Consider the following 13,940-nt stretch of genomic DNA (forward strand, 5'->3'; position numbering starts at 1 on the left):
TGTCATCGAGTGTGTTTCCCTCTTTCAGTTCTCAGGTCTTTTGTGTCTCTTTCCTCATCCTGTGCAAGTTTTGATATAACCAGCTGCCACTGGCAAAGATTCTCTGCCCATTTTTTTACCATAACTTTTAAAAAATGTGTCAACGTCTGAACGATTTTCTGTTACTGCAACCTTTTACATGTCTTGAATGATCAACGTTGAAGTGGCTCGACGTTTGTCCTGGTGCAGCGTAAGCGTGCCTTGCCCATAACCCAGAGGTCAATGGATCAAAACCATCCTCTGTTAATTGCACAAACTTGGGATCAGCAAGGCTATAAATGGAAGATAAAGAACTCATTGGCATCAACTAAGACAGTGTCTTCGCAGCCCAATCAACAGAGTTTTCACCTTCCTTGTAGGCTGCTCCTCCCTTTCAAATTGTGAATGCTTTGACTTCTTTCTTTGTTGAAACATGTCCAGGTTTTCATGCATATTTGCCTGCCTGACTAGGTTTTTAATTGTAGGAATAGTGTGCAAAGTAGGTGGTGTGGCCAAGTGGTCTAAGGCACTGGATTAAGTCTTCAGTATCTCAAGAGGCATGGGTTCAAACCACACGACTGCCATGGTGTTAGTCATCTGTCAATTTGATGGCATGACACAATTCAAACATGTATGGGCTCTTTGAAGAAAAGTCTATACTGCAATAGAAAGACATTGGCTGCAACTTTTTATAGATGTGTCAACGTATCAACTTTTTTTTTGTTACTGCAACTCTTCACAAGTCTTGAATGATTGACAGTTGGACTATATGGCTCCACATTTGTCCCAGCCTGTTTTGAAAAATGTAGTATAAATCAAACTTAAAGGTCTTTATGGGTGTAGAGCAAAGCTGGTACAAATTACATTGTGAAAAACTGTCAAAAAAGGAAGCTCAGACACCATACAGAAGTACACTTATTTTTATTGAAGGTACACTCCTGTAACAATGTAATGATCCTTCCTTTTGACACTTCCTGTTCATAGTTAATGTGTCTCACACTATCACACACAGCTAGTTATCCAAAAGACTAACAATGTCACAGGCTCAGTGTGTAAGAGAGGTCAAGCAGGGAACACAATGGACGTGTTGTGATTTTAGTGACTGTACTGTAGGCCATGTGGATAATGTTTCTTACATTAGAGGTTGGGGCCCAAGGTGAATAAGCATGTAACAGAATGATTTGAGGGAGAGTTTAACTAATGTTTTTATTCTTTTAAAAAAATGATTAAAGGAGTACAATGCAGGAAAAAATGTATAGATTCCTACAAAAAACAAATCCTCTCAATCATTAATTATGGCTGTACATGTGCTATAACTGTATGGAGTGTTGGGAGCTTCAGAGACCCTGCCCTCCTGTTTGGAACGTTTCGGGGTGTCACCTTTGGGCAGTGGGTTAGTAGCCCCCAGCTAAAATAGCAGCTTGCAGGGTGTGAGGTGGGAAAGATCAAATCCCTATCACTGTTTCTCTCCTCTGCTCTCGGCCTGGCACTGATGTTTATAGAGCAACAGGTCTGTGTGGCTGTTTGACCGAGGGCGGGGTGTTGAGTTGGACACAATCCATAGTGGTTTTGAATGTTTTCCTGAACAGACTGCTCCTTGTCCCTATTCTCTAGTTTACTCTACCACTCCTGCTCGCTCTGTCTCTTAAGCCTGAAGGTGCATTTACCCACATCAAATGACGAATCCTCTGTAGTATAACCTTAAACAGACATGCTAATAAAGCAGCATAGCAGACATATTATACTTAACATGTTGTCTGTATCATTTTCATTTATTCAGTTATTGGGTAATTTCAACTTTCATGACCAAGAGTGCTTTTTATTTCACTTTAGTTCCCTGTTGCCTCTGATGAATAGAGATGTATATTGATAAGGATTTAGCAATTCCGATGCTTGATCGATTCCTGTTTATCAATCCGTTTTTTTATCGATTCTCTTATCGATTCCCAAATAGGCTGGAAAACAAGTAGTAAATGAGTACAGAAAAGAATACAACCTGGTTTATTAATATAAATCTTAATTATTCACTGCTGAGAATAAACAATACTCAAATGAGTCCTCAATAAACAAATAAACAATACTCAAATGAGTAAAATGAGTCCACAAGTCAAGTGGCTATTGACTAAGGATAATCCCATAGAGGAACAAGAGGAACAACAAACAAGGAACGGGCAGGGCTGGGCTGATTAAATTAACCTCATTTTTATCACTATCACACGACATTAGCCAGTTGTTTAATTTTACCTGTTGTGCTAGCGCTCGCACTGGTGCTGCTAAGTGCGTCAAACACATGGCATTGCTGGAGTACAATGCCGTGTTGTGTGGTCAAATGCTTGTACTTATTAGTTGTATTAGTTGTATTGTGTGACGTCATTGCAAATTTGCGAGTAGGGTACGTTTGTTCACATTGGCGGCGCAGCCCGGGAAAAATCGATAGCGGAATCGTAAAGGGTTTTTGTTAGCGATTCCAAAGAATCATTTGACTCAGAACCGGTTCCCAAACGAAACCGGTTAACAATGCGTATCCCTACTGATGAAATAAATATTGATGTTGTTCCTTCTGCCAGCCCCCACTGCTGCTGAAGGCAATATTGTCAATCCCCTTCGCCTTCTAGGCGCTACCTCTACATTACCACAATGTCTTCTGTTTGTTCAACATCCAATTCAAGCTTGTCACATTCAAGTTTGCCAACAAGCTTCCATTTAGTTTCCAATCTTGTAGAGAATTGTCTTACATTTAAACCTGTTGAATTTAAAGTCTTGGATATTTTGATATGTGTTAAAGTCACAACTCAGTGGAGTAGCTTTAAAACAAAATTGAAAAATCTGCTAAAAGCTACTCAGCTCTGTAACCATGGACCCTGCCATGGATTGGTTTTGCTTTGTATATAAATGTCCTTGCTATGTTGAAGTTAACAGTTGTTGCTATGATTCATGTGTGTGAAGCACTCCTGTGTGTAACTCTGTATTATATGTCTAAGTTTATCAAGGGGCAGTCTGTCAATTTGCTCCAGGGACTGCAGATGAAAATTAGCTTCAGGCTCACTCTGCTACAATTCAGCCAGTGGTAATGTATTATTGTACATGGTTCCTTACAAATCAAAATGAATGCTTTTGGTTTGCATGTGATAAAATGTCTAACTACTGCTGCTGTAATTTAAAATCTGCTCGCTTTGTCTCATTAACCCTTCCAGTCCAAAGCCGTGAACACACAACTGTGTTGTCCTATTCCCATGTGGGTATCGAAATATTGCACGTTTCCAGGCATTTTTTAAGAGAGGAGACAAACCACTTAAAGCGTTTTGAACAGGAAAGCACAGATGATGGCTAGACAAATAGCCTAGCTTAGCATAAAGACCATTAACAGGGGGAAGCAACTTAATTGGCTCTGTCCAAAGAGAGCAGACATCGCCGATCAGCACCTCTAAAGCTTGCTTAAGTAACATGTTACATATAGATTGTTGACTTCTATTTTCACAGTTTGTATTTTTGTGACAGACTCTAGGTAATCACTGTTCCTGACCAATTAGTAGTCAAACATTCAATCATTAAACACAGAATTATAGCTCTTTTCTCTCATTTCTTATTCATATTCTAATCTAAACGAACAGGTTGCTAGCTCCAGTTACTAACATTATTTAATAAAAAGTATCAAAAGTAGTAAAAATAAAAATTCTGTGTCCCTCAGCCAGAAAGGGACTGGTAACAAGATGCAAAGAGGAGAGACACACAAGCGTGATAACTAATTTTGGCTAAACAAGGCTATTGATATGGAACGCTGGCTTTTCACTGGGGCTGATAGGACTCAATTTAAGTAAGAAACCAATATTATTCCCACCACTTCTCAAAATAATCTAAAATCTAATCACTTCCTCCTATTTACTGGTACAAAGTACACTGTTCTGCTTGGCATGGCACAGTTTTGTTCAGATTTGCCTCTGAACACTAGTTGGCTTTCATCCACATTACTGAGCTCTCCCTTGGACATTTTAACCAACAGCTGCTGATGAGATGTGGATTCCTTCCCCCAGACCTGTGTAATTAGAGCCATGAGAAGGGGAAAACATACTGGAGCACATCGCTGCTGGAGGACACAAAAGTTTCCACACTGCCCTTCTTTGAGTATGCTCTTCAGCTATCACACCCATGGCAACAAAATGAATAAATTACAACTGCTGACCAGGACTGACAATGGCTTCACTTCAGCAGTTTATTTTTCGAGAAAAATTTCTATTCCCACCACACTGGTGGCACAGTGGGGCTGCGGGAGTATACGCCGATTTAGGCGGACTGTGATACGAAAATCAGCAGCAAAACAAACGGGAGGAGATGTATGTTTTAATATAAAAAGGTGTAAAACAAGCGGTGCTCAGTCGAGCCTGTTGAATCAAGACTCGGCTCTCTCATCCTGAAAACGTTGCCTTTCTCTGCAAGCCATTTTGCTCGCCCTGGGAGTTTGCTTCAATCATTTTTGCTGCTGTGTACATCTCCCCTCAGGCAAAAGCAAATGGCATGCCATGTCTACTATCAGGACTGATAATAAAAATGAAAACCAAACATCCGACTCTACCGTCTTCATTCAGGGCAAGTGGAGGAATTAATTCCCCTTCCAACGCAGGGGAAAATATAAAATACATTGGAGCCGCTTTTACTCCACCATTAAAGGTTCATTCCTCTCAGTCTCCAATTCCCTTCATGGCTGTTATTCAAGGCCCAAATGCTTCTAACATACTAATGCTGGAGGCAGACAGACATATCTGGACATCAATTCAAAAGATGACCCAAGACGCAGTGAGAGAGTGCAATAAGTCTATCCCCAACAATTGAACTGGAGTCTCTGAGGTACTCGCCAACAATTGTCAGTGAGCCCAACTGCTGAGCTCTCAGAACTCAGGCCTGATTGCTATTTGAAGCCACAGGTCTGCTCGTCTTCCCCGAGAAACCAAGAGCTCAATTGTTACGCCAATTTAGTCATTCCAATTCTAGAGGAAGACCTTCACCATCAACCTTACAAAAGAAGTCTGTTGTCATTCCCCCTTTGTCTCAAACTGAGATGAGCTGTTATTAGGCACATTCTCACCCACAAGCACTTACCTCAACTTTTTGCATCCAGTTACCCCGTAGAGTCACTAAACTTGGATTTTCTTGAACATTTTTAACTAACCTGTATAGCATGAAACAAGAGGTATATTTTGAATTAATGTTAAGATCTATAATCCTGAAAATTTCAGTCCCAGTAACAGAAAGTGTGGTTTGATACAGCAGGGATTAGCGAAACTAACTATTGTTATTTTAACAAAATAAACAAATAAAGAAATAAATAACAAATCAAAAATCAAGCTAGTATTGGCCCTTGTCCATCATTGTCTGATCAACCATGATCTGATTTTATGCTGCACATGGCATGAATCACAATCAGCATTGAAAGGAGTCAGTCACCTCGCTGAGAAGTTGGAGGTGTGCAGTCTGTCTGTTTCATTTCTATTACTGGAAACCATTTCTGACTTGTGACCAACAGGAGTACTTGATGATGTTTGATGTAATCAGCAGCAGGGATCACCCTATTAAATGGATGAAAATCTATTTTTCAGTAAATATTGATGACTTTTGAACACAGATTGCGGTTTCTTGTCCACTAAATACTTTGGAGGAAGAACCTGCACATTAAAATCTCATATTTAACGGGGTCATTTGCTTTTTGGAGAAGTTGCAGATTATGTGTGAGTAGATAATGACAGAATTGTTTAATTTAGTACAACATTTTGGGTAAAAAGACGATTGTAGTTCTTGAAACATCCACAAAAACTCTTTGTCCAGTTTTAGACATCAAAAATTCCATTAATAAGAATCCTTGCAGCTTCCATTCCAGTTTAGATAGACTGTCTCCTCTTGCAGGGATAAGTTCCAGCACATTTTCTGCTCTGGTGACCAGCTCATTGGCTGTCTGCTGCCCTCCATCTAGGAACGGCGTGACACCCGGGTGAGGCAAAGGGCAGCAAGGATTGCCAGTGACCTATACATCGAGTTAACCATCTGTTCCAAAAGCTTTCCACTCTGAGACCATCGATGATACCCAAAACCGCCTGTCCACACCAACAGCCTCTACCCACAAGCTATCATTAGGATAACCAGCTTCAACAAAACTCAACTCACACATTTCCTCACTGTGCAACTGAATTTCAGCCTTAGAGTCTGTTAATATTTAATACATTTGAATTTGCATGATTTCACACTAGATACTCTCTGCTCAACCCGTGTGTAACCTCAGACTTTGTAATCTTCGGCACATTTTAGCCTCGGAAATACAATACAGTCTCCGATGTGCATAATTTATTTCCTGCATCTCATTCTTGTTCAGTGTGACTTCCTTTATGGTATGCTGGACTATGCACTAATGAATACTCATTATACTTTCTCCTAGAGCTACAGCTGTACTTTGGTGCGAGACTGCTCAAATGCACATTTTTAATGAGGCCTGGATGTTGAGTTATATATATGTTAGTCTCATGTGTTTGTATGTCTCACCTTCTCACCTTTACACCAGGCGCTGTTGACCTCCTACACATCTGTGTCCATATGATTGCACAAAGGTTACTGTGATATTTTGTGACAGTGTTGTCCATAAAAGTTTCCGACCCTCACAATTCTGATAGTGTCTATTGCATCAATGTCTCTCTATAACTATCCCTGATCACTAGCAGCCTTGTTGCAGCGCAGTCCTTTCAGAAAGTGCCTAAAAGAACATATGATCAAGTGACTCAAGGCCACTGTAATTAGAGTGTTTATCCATTGGGAGCACAAAAGACAGGAAGTTTGCAGGAAGTCCTCAGATAGCGGGTCCACAGAAGGTAGACTGATGGGCCAATAAAACACAAGACTTTGACGAAGGGGACCGCTGTTCACTTCTAGTTTCTACTTACAGTCAGTGTTGGTTTCTTTTCAAGTTTAAACTATGATCATGTTTGTTCTGTCTCATTAACCAAGTTGCTGTGATGATAACCACAACGATCTCCTTCTCAAACCCCTTGAAGCCCTGGCCAAGTCGTTTATGTGCCTGAAACGAACCACACCTGAAAGCCAAAACCTGGACCATAAATTTACACATTTGTTGTGTAAATGAATCATACTTACCAAAAAGTTTTGGAATCAGTCCAGCAGATGGCCTCAGCTGGCAACCGCAACATAATCCTTTAAGTACATACATTAAAAGTGTCTCTTTTTGTCACTGACAGGCTGAGGTTGTAAATGTCAGATAACAGAACGGAAATTATTTCTATCAAGATTGACCTTGTCGTTAAATAATAAGAGAGGTTTTGTAACCAAAAACACAAGTCCTGCTAATGGTGATGGATCCCTTGTCTATCTATCTATCTATCTATCTATCTATCTATCTATCTATCTATCTATCTATCTATCTATCTATCTATCTATCTATTTATTTTGTTTGACATTTTTCTGTTTTCTTTTAGTGCCCCTCCCCTCCCTCTTCCTCCCCTCCATCCCCCTCTCCTCACACCTTCCATCCTTCCCTGTTCCCCTCCATCCCCCAGATGAATTCTCTCCACTGCCAAAAGGGGGCAACATAGTGGCACTTTACAACATCCTGAACCGCCACAAAGACCCGCCAGCAGCATATGCACACACACACGCACATACACACACTCTCTTTTACCTGTCTCCTCTCTTATCTTTATTATTCAACCTTTCCCTCCGCTCTCTATTATAATCTTTACATCACTGTTTTTTTATTCAATGAAAACTTGGGGTTCATAAAAACAAGCTACATTTCTGTCTGTGAGTGGTGCTGAAGGAACAGCGCCCTTCACACGGGGGATGAGCGCAGCCTGTCCCAGTCATCTCTGTTGGTGTCTTATCTCCAACAACAGTCTTTTTTTTCAATCTGGCGCAGGAAACTCTCTGGCGTCTGGAACTGCGCGCGCGCGCTTGAATATAAACGCACGGAGGAGGAATATTTCTTTAATTTTTCTGCCCCCCCATCTCTCTCTCTCTCTTCCTCTCTCTCTTTGTATTCCTCTCTCTCTCTCTCACCCCTCTTTTCCTCCTCCTCTCTCTCTTTTGCTCTACCTCTCTCTCCTCTCTCCCTTTCCCTCTCTCTCTCTCTCTCCTCTCTCCTCTCTCTTTCTCTCTTCCTCTCTCTCTCCCCCCCTCTTCCTCTTCCTCTCTCTCTCTCCCTCCCTCTCTCTCTCCTTCCTCCTCTCTCTCTTTTGCTCTCCCTCTCTCTCTTTTGCTCACTCTCTCTCTCCTCTCTCCCTCCCTCTCTCTGGCTGATCTGCGCTCTCTTGTGGACTCTCTTAAGGCACTTTGGATAAAAGCCTCCGCAAGAACTGGCAGATTTGGATGTCTCTTATCTGTCCCTCCCCGGGCAGGTGGTGAAGTATCTGAGGGAAACGAGTGAGTATTGTATGACTCGAGGCGCATCTGATCCTCTCTCCCCGGTCATTCCGACCACCGAGTCAAAAGTGGGGTTTCTCTCTGGCTTAATCACAGGAGCGGACTCTGACATCCTCCGCACATCCTCCTCCTCCTCCTCTTCCTCCTCTTCTTATCTCTCCATCGATCCGTTTGTTCTGTAGCTGTGAAAGCGAAGCGGGGACCCGGCTCCTTTCTCCTCCTCTCTGGGTGAGGAGGAGAAACCCCCCTCACCAAAAAGAAGCAGCTCAAGGCTTCGCGCTCCTCCGCTGCGCCGAGAAGGATTTTCCCCAAAAAAGTCGTTTCAAGTGGATCTTCTTCTTCTTCTTGGTGGTTCCGCTGTTCGGGATCTCATCCAGGGGCAGAGAAGGAGGGTAAGGCTCTCTGACCTGAGAGGGGACGCGTTTGTGGACACAGAGAGTGAGAGAGAGAGAAAAGTGAAGAAGGGCAGACGCGGAGGAGAGAGATGGAGAACACGCGCGGTGTCTCATTCCCAGAGATGTCTTTTCGGATGGATTAGGAGAAACAAGAAGTGGAGAGGAGGAGAGAGCTTGACACGAAACTTTGACATCATCGACTTCTCTCTGGATACTGACTGATAACTGATATCGATCAGCTGATTGATTGCTTGATTGACTGTCGGACGTTATCAGCCGGCAAACTTAGACTTGTGGTGGGAATTTCAGAGGGGGGGAACCCTGCACTGCTGCTGATTCTCCTCCAACATCACCTCTGGATCGATCCATTGATTAATCGATATATTGGCGACACCAGCCTGCAACGCGGGACTCTGTAGATTGATTATCTCATCGTTAAGGTGGACTTTTACGCGCATTTCCCGCAAGTTTGACGTTTTTAGTCCGCCTTGAAATTCATAATCACGCTTAAATATATACGAGGAGATGTTTAAGTCCCTTTAGGATCACGGCATGAATATTTAAAATATCATAAAACATGAATTCCTAAGCGCTCCCGCCGCTAAATTAAAACCTCCATCTGTCCCTGGAGGAATATTACAAGGCAGAAACTACCATAAAGTATCGTAAGAGTGACTATAAACCCATAACTTCCTCTAAAGCCCCGCAGTTAAAACTATTATAAGGTGTTTAACGGGGATTATTATAGTTCAAGTGCTGCGCGGGATTCCAGTTTGGAGATTGGAAGTTATTTTTGGCTGCGCAAAAGTAGAGCGACTCTTCCACACCAGTGCCCGGACAGAGGCAGAGAACAGGCTGAGCGCACAGGTCTACCTACTCGTCTCGGTCTCACATCCCGTCCCGAGGAGAAAGGAGTGGGAGAGACAGAGGGCGGAGGGGAGGACAAGAGGGAACGGAGAGGAGGAGAGGATGCGTAACTGCGGTTAATTGGAGCAGACTTTGCCTCCCAACATCTTGGAGAAGGAGGGAGAGAAAAACGACAAGGGGGTTATTCTTTCTTTGCAGCTAGACGGACTTTTCCTGTTTCGGGCTGTTTATTTATTTTTTTGGCAGAGTGGAGGAGAAGAGACGACCTCCTCTATCCTTGCACGTATCTGTCTTTCGTCCCGTCACTTTGGAGAGCTGAGAGGTTGGCCAGAGGTGGTGGGATTATTTTTTGTTTTAACATTTTCGTCTGTTTGAAGATTCTGTCACCAGCGCCGCTTCGATTCAGGACTAGTTACCCCAAAAACACCAGGTGAGAGGATGTCACTGCGCCTATATTTACGCGTGTGTGCACGCATGTGTGATGACTTTACTTCACGGGCTGTTTATGTACGTGTAGTGTGTGTGTGTGTGTGTGTGTGTGTGTGTGTAGGAGAGAGAGAGAGTGAGCGCCCGGTCCGTGGGTGTATGTGAGAGGTGAGAGACCGAGTGGAAGAGAGAGCGTTTTTACGCACGAGTGAGAGAGAGAGTTCGTGTGTGTGTGTGTGTGTGTGTGTGTGTGTGTGTCTAATGGCATGTGTGTGACCGCGAATAAGCGAGAAGCACAAGATGAAGAGGGCGCGATCCTCAGCTCGCACTCGTGGAAATCGAGTCTTTAACGCTTTGATTCAACTATTATGGCTCCTTGAACTCGTCGTTAGGTCATTAGGCTGCTCATTAATCATTCATCTAACTACTTGTGTGTGTGTGTGTGTGTGTGTGTGTGTGTGTGTGTGTGTGTGTGTGTGTGAAGTAACACGAGTGCGCTAAAAGCTGGGCATCAGGGGTGAAAGACGGTCTCCCGGCGGGGGGAGCGGGAGTGTTCAGACTGAGATGTAGTGCAGGATGAAAACACTCAGGACTTCAGCTTCCAATGCAGCGAGTAAGTTTACTGTTAAGTTTCTATTTATTTTTACTTACCCTGCCATGATCCCTCCTTTTGACACAGTCTCATGGGCCCCTGGGCGCAGACTTGTAGGCCAAACCCCCTCTACACCCACACAGTTCAGTTGATTGATGCATATTTTCAATCCTTTTGTAATTGTGTCACTTTGTCTTTGCTGTTGTTTTTGATTGACTTTCCAACAAGTAATCTTAATAGTGCTTTCAAATAGAGGCTCTGGACCAACACCAGGCAGGATACGAAAACGTCACCTGACTGAGGAGATAATGATTGAATTGTCATATTTAGGGGTGAACTTGTCCTTTAACTTTCATATGGAGCCTAACTGAGCAGATCAGTTTATAGAAAGGCATTTTCATTTTTGGGTGAACTTATCATTTAAACCCTTTAATTAATGTGCAGGTTAAGGAGAAAAACAAATCTGCTAGTTGTGTTCATGTTGTCCTGGAATAGACAAAAAACGCAGTGAATGTGTGCTCCATGAGTTCCCTTCAGCCGGCCGGGGTGGAGCACCTTTGGGTGAAAGGGTGCCGTTTTGGTTCCACTGTATAATTTTCCCATTTGTTCAAGTCTTCCCAAACACAGACGCTGTTTGTCTGAGTGCTTTTACAGCCGAGCAGGTGCTTTCACTCTCTCTCGCTCTCCCGCCCTCCCTCCCTCCCTCTCTCTTTTCTCTCTGAGTGTGTGTACAGAGAAAGAGAGATCGTGTGTGTGTGTGTGTTTGGTGCGTGTCAGAATGCAAGGGCACTGATAGAAAGTATGTGTTTGTAGTGTAATGGTGTGTGTGAGGGGAGAGGAGAGGGGGAAGACAGAGTGTCATGTAATCGCACACACACACACACACACACGAGGGAAGGATGTGTGGGGTTTAATTATCTTGGCCGTTTAGCAACAAGGTGCGCATCAATCGTCAGAATGGAGGCAGAGCGAGCACCCATCGGAGGCTGCAGATGTGTGTGTGTGTGTGTGTGCTGATTTATAGCGTGAAGCCGGTGTCCTATAGATCCGACCAGTAGGTAGATGGACTGGCAGCAGAACGACTCCGTCACACTGACCAACACCGGCCATCCATTACCGGGCTGGGGAGGGGGGGACGGTTTACAGCCTCATGCAGAGGTGAGACAGGATGAGAGAGGAAGAGGAAGAGAGGAGGCAAGAGGATGTAGTAGTGGAAGATGTACTCATCCTTTAACTATGTACAGATACTGCTCCTTCTTTTTCTGGCTGCTTCCCTTTAGGGGCTCACCAAAGCCTGTCTCCATTTTACAGCAAAACTGTCATGGAATCCTGTTTCTATGATCTATATTTGGGCAAACTCTTTACCATCCCCGCTTATCCAAGCGAAGAACCAGCTATGAGGAATGCAGTGGCTCGTGTGCCCCCAGTGACTGGCAGAAACAGTGTCTTCTTGCCCAAGGACACTTGGACATGTGGACCGGAGGAGGAGGCTGGGATAAAACCACAACCCTGTGATCAGTAGACACTGTGATATCCCTCCTGAGTCACCGCCACCCATTCACTTGTGTACCGACACACTATAGTAACAAAAAAAATACTCCATTACAAGTGCAAGTCCTGCAGTAAAAATCACAGATAGGAGATAGGACAACTCATTGAATTATAATAATAAAAAAAGTATCAAAAGTAAAAGTTCTTGTGGCTGTGCAGCCTGTGGCTGACAAATGATCACATCACAAAGGGGGTCTCCAGGTTATGACGTGAGGTCAGGGGTCACATTGAATCAATTAAGTAACGTCACATCTGCAGCGAGTAAGTATTAAAAAAATGCTGCAGAAAAGTTGAAAATGACCAGAGATAGGCTACCTGGTGACCTGTTGAACAAGAATATGGCTGAGTTTTGAGGATAGCATTTTGATTAATAAAATACTGCCTATGCAGAAATGAATGGGACATTGTCAAAGGGACACTGTTTAGCTTTGGAAAAGACAAGAAATGTCAAATTTTAATATTTACAAAATTAATGAGGTAATAATACAAAGTCAAAAAACACAACAAATATGTATTTTTCCATATCTGAATAAACAAGCTGTTATTCCTCTGTTCTCAGAGGAAAATAAGGTCCCAGAACTCTGTTTGAAGCTGGAGAGGTGGCAGGGTCCACCACACATAAAAAAAAACAAAAAAAGGAATAAAATTGTGTTGTCCTTTCAGGTCAGTTTGTTTATTCAGTTTATTCGGTCATGAAAACAGAGAGTTTGTTTAGTTAGTTTGTTCAGGCATAAGAAATCAGTAAATGAAAATCTTTCTTTCGGATCGGAAATTCTTCCCTAAAAACTTAATAGTGCACCTTTAATATTTTAGCCTGTAATTATCAAAAGTGCTCCAGTGAAGGAACATGAAAGTAATAACAGATGAGGTACTTAAACAAAGGAAACTGAGAAAAGTTTTTTACTTTCCTGTTTAAGCAACCTTCGTAGCCATTCGTATGGAGATTTCAACAGAGATTTACAACATGCACCTGAACGCACCATAAGTGTTAGACTACTCACCAAATGTTTCAGTTTGCTCATGTTTGGTGCTTGGTAGACTTCTGACAGTCATATTCTCACAGCTGGATTACCAGTAGTTGTAGAAAAACTGTGATAGAGAAAATTAGACTTATTATGTATCTTCGCTGTAGGAGCTGACAGCAGATTCTCCTGTGTAACATTAACGCATGAACTCAGCTGCAACAACACACAATAATTTCTCTAATCTCTCCAGCAGTTAACGTCACCACAATGACAGCGGCGGGGAAAATGGGCATATTAAAAGCACATTCATCAGAGGACAGGACGGCTGCGAATGAGCTCCGACTGCACTGTGTATTCAGCCTCATTAACAACTTATTGATCAACAGAAAATTCATTTCAAAACAGAAATGTTACACTTCATAACGTTCTGGCAGTCCTCATAACACGAGGCGTGGGCTGGGACTGGGTCCGATTTTCACACCACGTACATCACTAAACAGTTCACACTGGTGTGTGATCAAATACATCTTACTGCACTGGCTGGTTCAGATGTTAAACCACTGGAGATCAGCAAAAACAAGATTTTCAGGCTGTGTGAACTTACTCTGAACGACACAGTAGGCTTCTTGACTAAATGTTCTCTGTGGAAGGGGAAAGGATTAAAGACGAGACGAGAAACAGGAGGAGAAATGCAGCCACAGCAGGCAGGTAGGG

The 13,940-nt window shown here is 42.9% G+C and overlaps 1 protein-coding gene across 6 annotated transcripts in view; it reads left to right on the forward strand.

The window, feature by feature from the left end:
* Positions 1-8,242: 8,242 nt before the first annotated feature.
* Positions 8,243-13,940, forward strand: part of il1rapl2 (interleukin 1 receptor accessory protein-like 2) — a 491,754-nt gene continuing 486,056 nt past the window's right edge. For 3 of the 6 annotated variants that reach the window (XM_030396623.1, XM_030396624.1, XM_030396628.1), the window contains exons 1-2: positions 8,244-10,122; positions 10,603-10,731. In XM_030396623.1, the coding sequence (XP_030252483.1) occupies positions 10,695-10,731 (37 nt within the window). In that variant the 5' untranslated portion in view covers positions 8,244-10,122; positions 10,603-10,694. Of the gene's footprint in view, positions 10,123-10,602; positions 10,732-13,940 lie in introns of all 6 variants that reach the window. The other 3 variants (XM_030396625.1, XM_030396626.1, XM_030396627.1) reach the window with 3 other exon arrangements.

The sequence above is a fragment of the Sparus aurata genome, chromosome 18 (genome assembly GCF_900880675.1).
Source record: "Sparus aurata chromosome 18, fSpaAur1.1, whole genome shotgun sequence".
NCBI lineage: Eukaryota > Metazoa > Chordata > Actinopteri > Spariformes > Sparidae > Sparus > Sparus aurata.